Here is a 17,703-nt window from a genome sequence, read left to right on the forward strand (position 1 = left end):
CACCAAAGGAGAGCTTAATCTTGGTGTAGTCACTGAATGCCTAAAGAGCATTCATGGCCGGTATTTACTACTCCCCTCAAAGAAAAAAAAATTGAGTAGATATGAATTAATCTCAGAAATAAATCAAAGAAAATTTTTCATATAGATTTTGGATTTCTGTAAAAGATGGAAATTCCCATAGTCGAACAGAAGTTATGCATTTGGGGGCCAGTTCAATTGTCAATTGTGTAAATCCTCTCTATCTGGCCCAAAATATACCCCTATTTTCTGAGATGCAACCATAAATCGTACTACATGAATCCTCGATGTAACTTTCACAGCACCAGGATACCAGGAATCCTGATAAGCAACAACTATATATTCACCAGTTGATGATAATTTTTGTCATTTCTATTCTGTTAAAATTTAAATGTGATATTCGTTTTCAGCATACCCGAAAACTTTAAAAAGGTAGTCATTTTAAAGAAAAATGTTAAGGTGGAAACAAGGTAAAAATTTACAAAATGCATCACAATGAAATTCTTTATCGAACCACCTAATTATTATTATTATTTAGATATCCTCAGTTAAAAAAAAAAACGGGTTTGTTTTACAGATTCGAAAAATGGTCTTCACAATGAGTTAAAAATGAATTCAAGTTTCACGATATCTTTTTTATTTAATTGTTAGGTGAAAATACAGAATAGTTAACAAAAAACACCCTTCCTTCCCCATGGTAAGAATGGGTTTCTAAATAATAACTTTATTATTTCAGCATGGTAGCATAAGTGCACAAATATCTTTTATTTGTTATATATTTGTTTTGTTGTTTTTGACCACTAAAAAACACAATTCTGCCTTAAGTACAACTGACTACAACTTGGACGTCTTCAAGTCCAACATAAACAAATTCCTGACAAACCGCCCCCTTAAGTAAGACACTCTATCAAAACCCCAAATACTAATGATTACTACAATACTATCTGATTGATTACTGTACACGCAATAACCCTTATCCCTGAGTGGCCTTCGGGCCTTGATAAGTGGTGACCCTCATGTAAAAAAAATAAATAAATAAATAAAAAATAAGAAGTTAAACGCATGTACTTAGTATATTTTGTTGTCTTTTTAACGCTTTTAGTGCATATGTACTAAAAGTGTTAAAAATGACAAAATAGTATTGTTTGAAATCAAATTTGAAAAACTTGAAAATAATTTTTTTTAAATTGACGAACTCAGAATAAAAAATGACTAGTCTAGTAAGACAGTTTTCTATTTTTAAGAGAATACTTTAGTAAGCTCAGTGCATGATGCGCTTAGCGACCGTTTTTCTGTAAGCAGATTTGATTTCTATAAAAGATAACATTTTTTATGTTTGTTTGTTTGTTTTGTTTTACGGCATATCAACCACTTTGGGGTCATTTAATGCCGAAAGGTTCGTTATGTTGTGTTAAATATTGGTTTGTTCTTCTTAAGGTTTTTTTTTTTTTTTGTGGGGGGGGGGGTCTTTCCTTATATTTTTGAGTATATTTTAGTTTCTTTCAGAAAATTGATAATTTTTTGGGGATCAATCTTGTTTAATATTGTTTTCAGATTTTTTTCTTGGTAATACTTTGTTCGGATTTGTTCAAGGTCAATGCAGTTTGTCAGTATATGGTGTATTGTGTAGGGTTCTTGACACGTTATACAGTTTGGTGTCTCCTCCCCTTTTAGTAGATGTGAGTGGGTGATGTGAGTGTGACCTATTCGCAGTCTGGTCATTACTACCTCTTCCTTTCTTGTTAACTTTTTGGTGTCTCTCGTTCCAATATTTGGTGTTATTTGGAATAGTTTGTTTTTGGTGCATGAGCTCCAGTTTTCTTGCCATTTTCTCTTCAAAAATGTGTTTATTTTAGTCTTTAGGTCTGTATAGGGGATTTTTCCACTTATGTGGTTTTGTTGCAGAGTTTCCTTTGCTGCCTTATCTGCTTGTTCATTCATGTATATGCCGATATGGCTTGGTATCCAGCAAAAGATAATGTTTTTTTTCATGGTTATGGCATCTATTTTGTTTAGCAATTTTGTAATAAGTGGGTTTGTCATTTTTTTTTCTTTTAGAGATATGAGTATTGAAAGTGAGTCAGTAAATATGATATATTTTTGATGGTCATCATTGGTTATTATATTCAGTGCCAAATCTATGGCTGTTGCTTCTGCGCTGAAAATAGAAGATTCGTTTGGGAGCCTTTTCTTTAGTTTTATTTTTTTGTGGATGGCTGCGCATCCTACTTTATCTCCATCTTTTGATCCGTCAGTGTAAATTTGTGTATATTCTTTGTATGTATTCTGGATGATAAGTAGTTCTTCATGGAAGGTTGATGGGTGGGTTTTCGTTTTGGGATATTTATTTAATTTTAATATTATGTGTGGTTGTTTGATCATCCAGGGTGGAGTTTTTGATTTGTTATATTTATGTATTTTTGTAATGTCCATTTGGGCTTCTGTGAGAAGGTTTTTTATCCGGAGGCTGTAGGGCTTGATATCTTCTTTCTTGTTGAAGAGATGTGTGTATTGTGGGTGAAGGGTACATTGATATGCAGGATTTGTTGGACTTGATACCAGCTTTAGGTAATATTGTAGCGCTAACTTCTGTCGTCTTAGAATCAGTGGAGGCTCGTGGGCCTCTATATAGAGGCTTTCTACTGGAGAGGTTCTAAATGCTCCCAAGGCTAATCTTAATCCTTGATGGTGGATTGTATTTAGTTCTTTTATGTAGGACTTCCTTGCTGCTCCATAGATGAAGCATCCATAGTCCATTTTAGATCTGATTAGAGTTTGGTATAATTTTAATAATGTGACTTTGTCTGCACCCCAATCGGTGTGTGCTAGGACTTTGATCAATTGCATTGTCTTTTGGCATTTTGCTTTTAAATATTTTATATGCGGTATAAAGTTCAATTTTTTATCAAATATAATACCTAAATATTTATGTTGGTCGGTAAGTGGGATGTTCTTGTTATCCAGTTTCAGGTTGGGGTCGTGGTGGAATTTTCGTAATTTGCAAAAGTGGATGCATTTAGTTTTTTCCTCTGAGAATGTAAATCCATTTTCTATGGCCCATTTGTTTATTTTATTCAGACAGAGTTGTAGTTTGCGTTCGGCTGTTTGTATATATTTAGATTGGTAGTATATAAGTAGGTCGTCCACGTATAGGGCATTTTCAATTCCTGGGTCTATGTTTTTTATGATATTGTTTATTTTAATGTTGAAGAGGGTGACAGACAGGATACTGCCTTGGGGGACCCCCATTTCTTGATCTTTTTGGACTGAATAAGTGTTGTCCATCCGTACTTGGAAGTTTCTATTTGTTAAGAAATTTCTGATAATTTCTGGCATTCTACCCCTAAGTCCTAGTTCATACAGGTCTTTTTGGATTCCGTATTTCCAAGCGGTGTCATACGCCTTTTGCATGTCAAAAAAAATTGCTATTAGATGTTCTTTTTTTGCAAATGCTTCTCTTATGCGTGTTTCCAGTTTTATTAAGTGATCGGTGGGGCTTCTATTTTTCCTGAAACCCGACTGGCTTTCTGTAATTAGATTTTTGCTTTCCAAGTACCAATTTAATCTTTCGTTAATCATTCTTTCAAAAGTTTTGCACAAACAACTAGTTAGTGCAATGGGTCGGTAGTTTGTTGGGTTTGTATGGTCTTTTTTTGGTTTGGGTATTGGGATTACTGTTGCCTGCTTCCAGTTTTTTGGAATGTTGTTAGTTATCCATATCTCATTGTAAATTTGTAATAAGTAGTCCAGTGATGGTTTTGGTAGTTTTTTGAGGAATTGATAATGGATCTCGTCGGGGCCGACTGCTGTATCGGGAGATTTGTTTATTGCCTCCTCTAGTTCTGCACTGTTGAATAATTGATTGTAGTTTTCTTCATTTTTTGATTTGAAGTTTATTTTTATTTTTTCTTCATTTTTCTTTATAGCTTGGAATTTTTTATTTTGGTTTTTTGATGATGAGTTCATTGAGAATTGTTCTGCTAATTTATTTGCGATATTTTGTTTGTCGGTAATCTTTGTGTTGTCGCATATAAGGTGTTTAATAGGGTTCTTTGTATTTTTTCCTGCTATTTTTCTGACCATCTCCCATACTTTTTTGGGTTTTGTGTTTTGATTAATTTTTGTTACATAATCTTTCCACGAGTTCCGTTTTGATTCTTTGATAGTTTTCCGTGCTTTGGCTTTGCTGTTTTTATAGGTGTCCAAATTTTCTTTCGTTGGACTGTTTTTAAATTTCCTTAGGTTTGCACGTCTGGCTCTTATAGCTTCTTTGCATTCTTTATTGTACCAGGGTTTGTTATATTTTGTAGTAGTGGAACTTTTTGGTATGTTCTCCTCGGCTATTGTGAGTAGGGTGTTGCTGAAATATGTGATGTGTTCTAAGTCAGGATTCGCTTCAGGTATTAATCTGTATTGACATGTATTTTGGAAATTTTCCCAATTTGCCTTTTGTAAATTCCAGCGGGGTGTTTTGTCTTCTGGCTTGGGATTCTCGTTTTCTATTATGATTGGGAAGTGGTCACTTCCGCATGCATCCTTATGTGTTCTCCAGCTATAATCCATGTATATAGTTGGGTCACATAGTGTTATATCGATTGCTGATAGGGTTCCCGTTGGTGGGTGCATATATGTATTCTCTTTGTTGTTGAGTAGGCATAGATCGTTTTGGTTAATTATTTTTTCTATGGTTTGGCCTCTTTTGTTGTTTTTTTTACTGCCCCACCATATATTATGACTATTGAAGTCTCCCAACAGTAGAAAAGGTTTAGGTAGTTGTTTGATTATATTGTTTAATTCAGTTTCGTTTATTGTTTCATTTGGTGGTATATAGAGTGAGCATAGGGTTATTGTTTTGTGTAGTGTTGCAGTTATTGCAACAGCTTGCATATTTGTTTTTAAGTTCACTTTGCTGTGTGGAATGTTTTCGTTTATCAGTATTGATGATCCACCGGTGGCTTTGCATGATAATTTGTTTATGTGGTTGTATATTGAGTAGTGTTTTATGTTAATTTTGTCATTTTCTTTTAAGTGTGTTTCCTGTAGGCAAATTATTGCAGGACATAAGGATTTGATAAGTATTTGCATTTCTTCGATATTAATTTTTAATCCTCTTATGTTCCACTGTAGGATTTTGTTAGTCATGGTTTATATTTTCTTTTGGTTTTGGACTGTTGGTGTTTATGTCTACGTCCATAGTTTCGATGTTAGTTTGGGTGTTTCTTTTGGAAGTGGATGGTCTGTTTCTTGTTTCTGGTGAGAGGCTTTTTTTGGGTTTTGGTCTGGGACTTTTAGATTTACTTTGTCTTGACTGTCTTTTTTGGCTATCAGTTTCAACTAGTTCAAATTTATTTTCATTTTCAATTAATACTAATTCTGTTTTTTGTTTGTCATTTTGTTTTTGGGGGGTAGTTTTTTTGTTGTTCTGTTCTATTTCCATTTTTTCTGTTGTTGTGTGTTTATTTTTAACATCTGTTTTTGTCCTTGTTTGTGACTTGGATCTTTCACGTTTTGATAATTGAGGAGGTTTCATTTCTTTAGGGATTGATTCCTCAATATTGATGGAAGTTTTTCTGATTTCCTTTGTTTCGTTTTCTTTTATACTGGGTTGTTCGTTTCTGACTTTTATTTGGCTGTTGGAGTTTATTTTCAGTTCTGATAAAAAAGATTTTAATTCTTCAAGTATGTTCTTTAGTTCTTTTGCTAGGTTTGCAATTTCTGGAGCAAGGTTTAGTTCATTGTAGTTGTACATTTTGTTTGCTTGTTGGGTTATTGTGGCATATGAGTTTTTGGTGCGATTTGTGACTTCTTTGCGGGCTTCTTGGAAGGTTATATTTTTTTGATATTTGATTGTTATTATTTCCTTCTCTTGATTATATATTTTGCACTGTTTTGAGTGAGAGTGGTGCTCTTCTTGACAGTTTGTGCATTTGGTTTTATTTGGACAGTCTTCTTCATCGTGGTCTGGGTTTTTTTCACTGCAGTTTCCACATGTGAAGAATCTTAGACATTGGTCTTTATTATGTCCAAACTTTTGGCAGTTGTAGCATTGTAAAGGTTTTGGGATGTATTGTTCTATTTTCGTTCTTTCATAACCTATATTGATGGTCTCTGGTATTTGAGGATAATTGAATGTTAATATATAAGTGTTTGTATATATTACCTCTCCTTTTTTTTTTAAATGTGATTCTTTTTACATCTGTGACCCCTTGGTTTTTTAGTTCTGTTTTGATTTCTTCTGTTGTGCAGACGGAGATTTCCTGGTTTTTTATGACTCCTTTGGAGTAGTTTAGTGTTTGGTGTGGATAAGCTTTGATGTTTGTTTCATGCAATTTTTGTAGTTGAAGTAGAGTTTTGGCCTGTTTTTTATTTAGTACTTCTACCAATATGGTACCATTCCTTAATTTTTTGACATTTTTAGGTGTTATTTTGCTTGATATTACCTTTTGGATAATGAAGGGTGACATTTTAGTTAACGGTATATTAGACGTTGCTTCTAGCACGATGAATCTTGGAAAGTTTGTATCTTCATTGTCGCTGTCAGAGTCAATTTCTGTGTGTGGTCTCTTGGATTTTTTGGTATTCATAATAATTTTTGAAAAATTCATCAGCCATGCTCCCCACCCTCCTCGGAGCCCCTTATGGGGAAGAACTATGAGGGGGTAAATCCCATTCGCCTCGGTTCTCCAGGGCTACATAGCTGGTATACTCAAACATGGGGAGGTTTCCAAGCATTCACAATATATGGTTATGCCCACCCAAGTATGGGATTTCCCTGTATTTTTATTATTCCTGATGGTTACCTTTTTCCCAGCTTGATTGACCCTTCAGCCATCGCTTATTAATTCAGTTTATTGTTTATGTTGAGTGTTAGTGTGTTTTTGTTTGGATTGTCTGAATTAGTGCTTGTCATGACCAACCGATTGATTGGATCGGGCCTATCCAACCTCCCGTCTAGCCTAGTAAGGGCCAAAGTGGTGTGTTGTAGTATCATGTTATTATTTCCTAGGCATGTTCCACTCAACCACCAGGATCCCGTTCTTAATGCATTACGGGTTGCCACCAACGGTCAACTGGTGGTCCCATTGAAGGATTTTTACCCTCTGCAGGGGGGCAGTTGGTATGTTCTATCGCCCTACCAACTAGGCAAAAAAAAAAAAAAAAAAAAAAAAAAAAGGGTGAGGAGGTGAAGGAAAAAGAAAACGAGGGAGGGGAGGGGGAGGAGAATGTTGTTTTTGTTTTTGTTTTCGCAGAACATGACTAAGTTTTGCAAAAGGGAATAAAAAAGCAAAGACATCTATGTAGGTGCGTTTCATCTCAGGAAGTCAGTAGACAGCCTGATCTGGTAGCACCAGTAACATTTTTTAAAAAATTCTGCACAATTAATAATTACCAAATACTTACATATTATACATGAAAATAATTCTGAAACTATTATCTATATGAAAATGGATGATATATGCCGATTTATCTTATCAATTTTGAAATATTCTTTCTCAACTTTGCTCAGTTGTAACTTTGCTTCCTGTGGTTGTAAAAAAAAAAATCAAACACCAGTAGAGATTGTAATGCTACTTTAAGGATTATAACAGTCAGATAAAACTATCACATTCACGTAAAAAAATTTTTTAAAACTTTCAATCCTTCTAATTATTCTATATTTCATGAATATAAAACACAAATTTCATAAACACAAGCTTCTAGTTATTTTTAAACAGCTCACACCCTTGGCAGGGTTGAACCGGCTTCCTCATGGGAATATCAAATTCACAAGCAGTCCAGAGTTGCTTGTATATCTCTGTCAGGGGAGATGACAATGTTGGATTTTTGTAGGGAGGTTTAGACGTCCTCCTACATACAGTGTTTGGTATTCCCACACAGTCACACATCTGATACTGACCAGGCTCAACATTGATTAACTTTAGTCCAAACCTATACGAATTACAAACTATTCTTGCCAACAGTAAGTGGAATCAGTTAACCCTCCACTACTAAAAATCTGAGATGATCCATTATACTTCATGTTTTTTTTTCTTTACAAAGGAGTCACCACTTATCAAGGCCAAGAGGCCACTCGAGGATAAAGGTTAAAGAATGTACAGTAGTCAATGGGACAATATCGTAGTAACCGTTAGTAGTGGAAATTTGGTAAATTGGATTACTTAAGGAGAACGGCTCATCAAGAAATTGTTTACGTTGAACTTGAAGACGACCAGCTGGAAAGCAGGCAAACGGAAGAGAGTTCCACAGCGTGTAGTTCTAAGGAAGAAGTTTTGTCCATGGAATCTATATTTAGGTTTAGGCACAGATAAAGAGTGGATGAAATTATTGATAGTAGTTTCAGCTAGACGAATGTTTTTGTGAAAGTTTGGCAAGGGGAGACAATAGATTGGAGCTCAGATGTTGGAAAGTAATTGATTTTTTTTGTAACAGTCTCATTAATGGCTCACAACTTTATAACAATTTTTGTTTTTTACAAGTCAAAATTCAGTGCTTGTTTACATTGGTGATCTTTTAAACCAACGCATTTCAGATGAAAACATTTTAAAAAATTAAAAAAGAAGATCCAGTAAAAAAAAAAATAATTACAAGTAAAAATAGAATTTATCGAATTATCAAGTTTTATTGTATGTTTTAATGTGGAAGAGCTGTGCAAACAGTATGATAAACTGACTTATCTCCCTTGACTTAAATTAAGAGTCTGCCATTTTTAAACAGAATGTGGATGATTTTTTTTGTTAAAAATACATCTATCACATCTCCTATTGAACCATTTTCCATAATTTTTGGAATTTATACTAATTTCAACAAGACAGATAAGTATGAAGTAATGTTTTCACCTGAAATGCATTGGTTTAAATGGTCACCAATCTATACTTCAAGCACCCAATTTTTTTTTTTCTTAACCCTGCGTTAATCTGATGGGGTGTTTTGTCATCCAATTTTGCTTAAGTGCTCATAAGGCTAGTTGGCAACTTACTTGTTTTCCTACCTACCATTACTCTCCTGACTCAGTAAGGGTACAGCACACGTTGTCTAGCGCAGTTGTATCTCAGTTTTCATTGGTGGTGAATCAGATTGAAACGTAATGTTTATGGAATGAACTCGTATTGAGTTTTTTTGCTACTTTAATTTATGGAAACATTTTGTGTTTACATTTGAAAGCACACATTCATTTTTCTTGCTATTTCAATTGATGAAAACATTTTTTGTTTACATTTGAAAACACACATTGATTTTTCTTGTTATTTCAATTCATGGAAACATTTTTTGTTTACATTTCAAAGCACACATTCATTTTTCTTGCTATTTCAATTGATGGAAACATTTTTTGTTTACATTTGAAAGTACACATTCATTTTTCTTGCATTTTTAATCGATGAAAACATTTTTTGTTTACATTTAAAAACACACATAAATTTTTCTTGTTATTTCAATTGATGGAAACATTTTCTGTTTACATTTGAACGCACACATTGATTTTTCTTGCTATTTCAATTGATGGAAACATTTTGTGTTTACATTTGAAAGCACACATTCATTTTTCTTGCAATTTCAATTGATGGAAACATTTTCTGTTTACATTTGAAAGCACACATTGATTTTTCTTGTTATTTCAATTGATGGAAACATTTTGTGTTTACATTTGAAAGCACACATTCATTTTTCTTGTTATTTAAATTGATGAAAACATTTTTTGTTTACATTTAAAAACACACATAAATTTTTCTTGTTATTTCAATTGATGGAAACATTTTCTGTTTACATTTGAACGCACACATTGATTTTTCTTGCTATTTCAATTGATGGAAACATTTTGTTTTTACATTTGAAAGCACACATTCATTTTTCTTGCTATTTCAATTGATGGAAACATTTTCTGTTTATATTTGAAAGCACACATTCATTTTTCTTGTTATTTCAATTGATGGAAACATTTAATGTTTACATTTGAAAGCACGCATTCATTTTTTTTGCTATTTCAATTGATGGAAACATTTTGTGTTTATATTTCAAAGCACACATTCATTTTTCTTGTTATTTCAATTGATGGAAACATTTTGTTTTTACATTTGAAAGCACATATTCATTTTTCTTGCTATTTCAATTGATGGAAACATTTTTTGTTTACATTTGAAAGCACACATTCATTTTTCTTGTTATTTCAATTGATGGAAACATTTAATGTTTACATTTGAAAGCACACATTCATTTTTCTTGCTATTTCAATTGATGGAAACATTTAATGTTTACATTTGAAAGCACACATTCATTTTTCTTGCTATTTCAATTGATGGAAATATTTTGTGTTCGTCATAGATATTAAAAAAAAATCACACAAACTGTGGACATTTTTTAAATAAATGTGATCTAAATCTAAGATTTTTAAAATTTGTCCTTATTTTCATAATTTATTTTATTGTATTATTTTCTATTAATATCAACAAGCTGCAAGGGATTCAAACTGTTCAACAGGAACTGCAGATATATCCTGAACCAGCAGGATAACTATGTTTTACAAAATAATGTGCTCAGCTTTTGCCGAAACGTCCAGAAAGCAATCAGCATGGGGCCAAACTCCTTATATCAGACAATTGCTATTCAATCTGGACAATGGGGAGCTGGTTTCCTCCTCCCCAACATCTTGGGGAAACAACCAGCCGAAGTTAGGTAAACAAACCCAAAAGCTGTCCCGCAGCAAAAGTTGTCCGTTACTTCTATTTTATCTCATTAATGAGGTCAAATAGAAGCAGCAGAGTTAACTTTTATTGCAGCCACATGTCAACTCTGTTTTTGATACTTAAATAAATTCAAACGTGTTTCCGTTAGTATTTCGCGGTGGCCCAATGGTTAACGTCGCATGTTTTTTTTTTTTCACACTTTAATTTCCAACTTTGCCTCAAGGGTTCGATCCTCATACTTACCCTACCAAAACTTTTTTTTAATTATTTTAAACCCCCCCACCTCCGGAGTTTTGATTTACCCAAAACCACACACACACCTCCAAACACCCAGGCAACGCCGGGTACCCCCCGCTAGTAAAATAATAAATCTTCCTTCTGTTTTCAAAAAATAAATGTCCTATAATAGATCTTATATTTCGATATGCCTCTACAATTATTTTTTTTTTTCTAAATAGATTACATGACGCTTTCAACAATTCATGTTAATATACAATTATCCATATATGGGTTTGTTAAAATAATTGATTAGAAAGAAATATTTTACTCTCTGTAAAGATTTTTTTTATATCTTATATTGAGCAAAATAAAACCCAATTATTAAAATTATTTTTCATCATTCTATTAGAATTTGTTTGAAATGCTAGCATGTGCCAGGCAGCTTAAAGAAATTAATTTCCAGACTAATCTATCTCTGACCAGGTCTTTATTTATACTTCGCATCCTTTTTTATCAGTTCCATCCATGTTTTCCTTGCCTTCCCATGTGAATTGAATCTGCTATCTCAACTGTTCTACATCAATTATCCAAAAACTCTTATCCATTCTTTCAATGTCACCATACACATCTCACTGTTCAGATTTAATCTTGCTCTAAGATCATCATTTCTGCTATTTCAACTGGTCTACATCTCCTAAGTCAAGAACTCCTACCCATTCTTTCAAAGTGGCCATACCATCAAAGTCTCCTGTTCTGCACACATCTCCTTATACTGTCCATCCAGATGTAATCTTTCTCTGAGGTCATCAGATCTAAGCCTGTCTTTAAGTTTCATCCATCGTATTCTAATATCATTTATTTTCATGCAACACATATCCTCAACCCTCACTGGTCAGGTTTGACTTCCATACATCATCGTCATCATCACACTGCAAACAAATGCCTGAGAGACTCTTCCCTTAGTTGACAGTAGTAACACTCTGTTGAGTAGTAATGGCAGCATTTCTCTTAACGTACTTCATCTAGTCCCAATTCTTTTGTTTATTTGATTTTAATAGATTATATTGCATCTTCTCAATTCTCAACGCTATAAAACATATGTTCATGAAAGTCTGTTCAACTTAATCTGTTGAGATTTGCAGAGGTGAGGAATTAGCTAAAAAATTCACTCATTAGGTTTTTAAAGAATAATAAACCAGACTCTTTAAGAAAATTGTTGATACCTATCTACCAACCTCTGCAGAAAGTCGGCTGAATTAGGAAATACAAAAAAAAAACAAATAAAAAAATAAAAATCTAATACAAGATGATCTTTTTTTAATAGGTTGAAGTAGTTTGCTTGAAGCACTGTTTAATGTGCATATAAGAAGACATTTAAGTTTATAAAAGGCAAAACAATGCAAAGGTGTGACGGATAGACTCAAACTGATGCAACTTAAAATATAATGGTGGAACCAGCTATGCAGTTCACTTTTATTGATGCAATTCATGTGTATATGTATAAAAAAAATTTCTTTTTTAACTTAACTAAACAGTTGGTTTTACTTTTCTCAAACTGAACACACAACAAAAACTATACTTTGATCCTACCCAGTGGGCTGGATAAAATTTCTACATACCTTGGCGATTGAATCTTAACTGCCACACAATTACGGCAGGCTGCCGACACAGATTCATTATTCCAAGTGGCATCCATTTTTTTGGATAATTCATCATCACCTAAATTAAAAGAGAAAAATCAATAGACAAAAAATTAAATTTAAAATACAATAACAACATTGTGTATAACTTTATATATTTACCAGCAGGGAGACTTGATGTTGCTCGGGATTGAATTAGGAACACTATGTTCATTTTCATTATGCCCATAGTACAGGATGAAACGATAAACTTGTCGCCAGAAAGAAAACAACACTACAGCTTTATTTTAAAACTTTTATTGAAAAAAATCAATTCAGGTAACTTGATTATGTAGTAGAGCTGACATCTATTCAATCTAGTCACATTCAATCCCAATCACTGCCTCGAAACAGGTTCAGAACTCGGAGTATGCCTTTTCCACAAACACCGGCAGGAGCTCGGTGAATACTTGGAGAATGGCAGCAATCAGGCTGGATTTAGTGTTGTGGGAGGTCATGTTGGTGATGTTCTCAATGTATTACTAAACAAAGTAGTTCAGTGGGTTCAGGAGGGGGAGCTAGTGAGAGAAGGGTACAAAGTCATAGCACTCTTTTCAAAATAAAGCCTGGGTCTCTTTGAACTTGTGGACCGGCGCTGAGTCCTGCTGCCACACCCAGGGTCTGCCAGTGGCCACCTGATTGCACCAGTGAATGTTAATCAGTCCAATTTTTTCTGCATTGAAGAATTCAATGGTGCATCTCTGCTTCTGATACACATCCATGACAGTGTTTTTTTTTTCTTAACATCTCACAAAGGGAGAAAAAACTTTCAGGTCATGTGTGCGTAAGTTCAGTCATCATAACAATGCAGTTTTCAGTTTTTTCTGATCCATTCTGGAGAAATAAATAGTAAGACGCATTACTTTTAGAAGGTCACTCATACATTTTTTTAAGTAATAAATCAATAAAAATACTCATGTAAAAACAGAAACACAATTTGATAATAGGACAAAAAAAATTTTTTGTAGTATTTCATTCACTAAATTAAAAATATTTTTCTAGTATTTCATTCACTAAATTAAAAATATTTTTCTAGTATTTTTTCACTAAATTAAAAAACTTTTTCTAGTATTTCATTCACTAAATTAAAAAAAATTTTCTAGTATTTCATTCACTAAATTAAAGAAATTTTTTGGTGTGTATGAAAACAACGTAACATCTTACACTAAGCCTAAGAAATTGAAGAGCGACTCTTTAAGATGGGACTATCTTTAAATATATAGATACACTAACACAACAAATTTGAAGAAAAAAAAAATCAACATGGTAACCTAACTTGAAGTAGCCTTTAAAAAACTACATACATGCAGCAGTCCTGCTGTTTTAATAGCGTCAGCAACCAAGGCTCTCCAAATTGTACAGCCATGGTAATCTCAAGAAGACAAGTAAACATGGTAGTTTCCCGTTGATGCTTCCTGTCTTGATTTGGGGATGTCCCCCCACCCCCGTGAGTTAAATATGCTCCCAGATACCAACCTGGAAATTTCTACAACTCGGCACGATACATACAGCGTCTAGCCTTTCCATATGGTAACTGGTACTGGCCAGGTTCATTGTTGCTTAACTTCAGTGATCTGGCGAGAATCGGTGTCTGCCAATGTGATTGTGCCATATAATTAAAACTATTGAAATGTTAACACTTTTATAAACCCATAACTTTAATCAATTAGACTCTATTTTAAGGATTTTCACAGGAAGCAGTGGGTTTAAGAATTTAATGGCTTTTCTCCCAATCTTTTAACTCCAACATTAATATTTAAGCCATAAATAAAAATAAAAGACTAAAATTATATGCAAAACAAAAACTCAAATCATGAAACTGCATATATCCATATAACAAAATAAGGATGGGCCAAAGTGTTATCTGAGCCTTACTTCTCTATATTGTATAAAGTATTCTTCAATTTATGCCATGGAAATAATTATAACTCCAAAAAATAGAAAAAAAAAGAAATGAAAAAAGTTATCTGATAATTTGGAAATTGTTGAATGATGGCCACAGTTATTAAAGAGTATCACATTCATAATTCAAATCTGGAAAAGTCAGAAGTTGAAATTACATCAAAATTTCGACCATGACTGAACTTTCCATGGTTAAACTCATATAAGATATGAATTAAATAGTGAGTTTTTATGATGAACAGAACTGGAGTATCAATAAGAGTATGACTTTCACCATTTCTGTGAGTTTGACTCAAATATTTCAAAATTAAATCTGTTCTAAGTTAGACCATAATCTATATTTTGATCAAATTTGGTGATGATTGGTCAAGCGATGCGGATGCTAGACTGTCTACAAACATAGTGACAAATCAACAAAATCAACCGAAAACATAACCTAGTTGGCCGCAATAAAAATTGTGTGAATTTCAATCATTATAAGACCTACTTCGGAAGTTTAATTCCATGAAGTTATTTTTTTTCTCGATCTTTACCTTCTGGTAAGGAGGTAATTTTTTTTTTTTTTTTTTTTTTTTTTTACATAGGCATCATCACATTATCAAGGCCAAGAGGCCACTCAAGGATAAGGGTTAAAGAGTGTACAGTAGAAATTGGACAATATAGTAATCATTAGTAATGACAATTTGGTAAATTTGATAACTTATATGGAACGGCTCATCAAGAACTTATTTACGTTAGACTTGAACACAACCATATTGTAGTCAGCCGAAAAGCAGGAAAACAGAAGACAATTCCACAGGCGTGCAGTTCTAAGAAAGAAGCTTTGTTCATGGAATCTACGTTTAGGTTTAGGCACAGATAAAGAGTGGGGGGAATTATTGATAGTGTTTACAGCTAGACGAGTGTTTTTTGTGAAAGTTTGGCGAGGGGGGACCATAGATTGAAGCTCAGTCGAACACTTTCCATGAAAATAACGATACATCAGAGACAAACTCGCAACATCTCTTCTGTGAGATAGAGGTTGCAAGGAAGAGAACAGGACATCTCCTACGAGGCTACGAAGTCTATTTTGAACTCTATCAAGGCAGGACAAGTCCTTTCTAGCAGCTCCTGCCCAGATGAAAGCAACATTAGACAATCTCGCTGCTGAATCTGCTCCCTCCTGCTTTCCCCTCTCTGTCTATAGCTTGGACGCATGCACATGAGAGTAAAAATAAAATATTTTTATATTTTCTTAATGAACGTGTTTGTGTAGCATGTTAAAACAGTTTCAGTTGTGTAATCTATTTTCACACGTTTAAAACTATAGCAGTGTTTTTAGGTATGTTTTAGTAATGAGTTACTCTCATCAATGACATAAAAACAAAATGCAAGAAAATAAGGCTTACTGATGTGGATAAATCTGCAGCTGAAAATTAAAAATGTACGATACAAGAAGATAGAAAATCCTCACACATCAACTTAAAAAAAAACAACAATTCTTTCCCCTTTGTCAAAATCATCACTCAAATGTAATGCTTAAAAGACATGTCGCAATTACATTTTGATGGGATATTGTGATGTAGCCGTGGTGAAACACTGATAATTTCTCATTAGCCAGAAAACAACATGCTACACAAACACGTTTATTAAGAAAATATAAAAATATTTTATTTTTACTCTCATGTGCATGCGTCCAAGCTATAGACAGAGAGAGGAAAGCAGGAGGGGGCAGATTCAGCAGCGAGATTGTCTAATGTTGCTTTCTGACTGGTGACTTGTGCTTCCCTTCTTGTGTATATATATATATATATATATATACATACTCAGGGTTTTTTATTCAAAAGTAATGGACTAATGAATTCAACAGGGTTGTTAAATAGTGCTCAATAAAAAGAGCTGATAATACTTGTTTATTGTTATATAAGCATGGTCACATCCTGCTGCTACAAATAGCCACTTGTTTCAATCAAACAACAGATATCATCAGGCAGCGACTTGACTATTCAAAAGTTCAATGAATAATGGATTTTTATTTTAGGTAGGAACTCTTTAAAAGTTGGAGTTAAAAAACTTAAAACACAGAACTTTAATTATAAGATGTAAAGAGGGAGGGGGCAATTTAAATAAAGTTAAAAGATTATAATGGAGAGAGAGTGATTAAGAAGAGAAAAAAAGAAATAGAGAAAGAAAATAGAGAGAAAAAATAGAGAGAGAAAAAAATAATATGGAGAAGAAAAAGAAAAAGATATAAATGGTTATTATAAAGAGAATAAGGACTAGAAGGGAAAAGAAAGAATGATGAGATATAGTTAAAGAGAGAAAGAGAGAGAGAGTAAGAATTAATAGGAAGGGAATCTTTAAAAAGTTGCCAGTATATAGAAAAAGAAAAAATCTGCGTGTCAACCAATTTATGAACAATTATACAATTCAGTAATGAGACACGTTATTACAAATAGAAAATACAATCTAAGCGTTAGAAATGAACATGTCAAAAAAGACAGCGAATGTATCCAACCAACATAGTCATCATCTCACATACGTCCACGAGTAATATCAACGCAGTTCAAACATACGTCTACAATTAATTAAGCCCTTTATACTAAATGATATAAGTTTAAAGTTTTCGCGTTTTTATTAAATAAATATATAAATAAAAGAAAAAAATAATAATAAAAGTAATAATAATAATAGTAATAATAAAAATAATAGTAATAATAATAATAATAGTAGTAATAATAATAATAATAAAAACAGAATAAAATCAATATTTATTATCTTATTAATATAACATATTTAGCCATAAGAGGGGATTAAATAAATTAAATAGGACTAATAATTATAAATAATAATCTACTAATATTTATGTATATAAAAAGAATACAATACATATATATACATACACATACATATATATATACATGCATATAATTAAAGGTGTAACTCTATACTATTAAGTTGAAACTTTAAGCTAGTTAAGTATAAATATAAAGTCATATTAAATCACAAATTAATACATTCAAGACAGTATTACTAAAAACATAGATACAAGTACACTTACATATAAATATATTCAGGTAAAAGAAGTAATTAAATCAACAAAATACTCAAAAATAGCGACACATAGGTAGATAGTAACAAAATTAAAAATAATAAAATACATATGTATATACCCACACAGAACCAACAGACATACAAATATACATATAATTTTATGTATGCACATA

At 32.8% G+C, this 17,703-nt stretch overlaps 1 protein-coding gene across 1 annotated transcript in view; it reads right to left on the bottom strand.

The window, feature by feature from the left end:
* Positions 1–17,703, bottom strand: part of LOC145246579 (UBX domain-containing protein 4-like) — a 107,010-nt gene that overhangs the window by 65,154 nt on the left and 24,153 nt on the right. The window contains exon 2 of the mRNA XM_080108190.1: positions 12,536–12,635. Within this exon, the coding sequence (XP_079964316.1) occupies positions 12,536–12,635 (100 nt within the window). The remainder of the gene's footprint in view (positions 1–12,535; positions 12,636–17,703) is intronic.

The sequence above is a fragment of the Euprymna scolopes genome, chromosome 24 (genome assembly GCF_053919585.1).
Source record: "Euprymna scolopes isolate OS-2025 chromosome 24, ASM5391958v1, whole genome shotgun sequence".
Taxonomy (NCBI): domain Eukaryota; kingdom Metazoa; phylum Mollusca; class Cephalopoda; order Sepiida; family Sepiolidae; genus Euprymna; species Euprymna scolopes.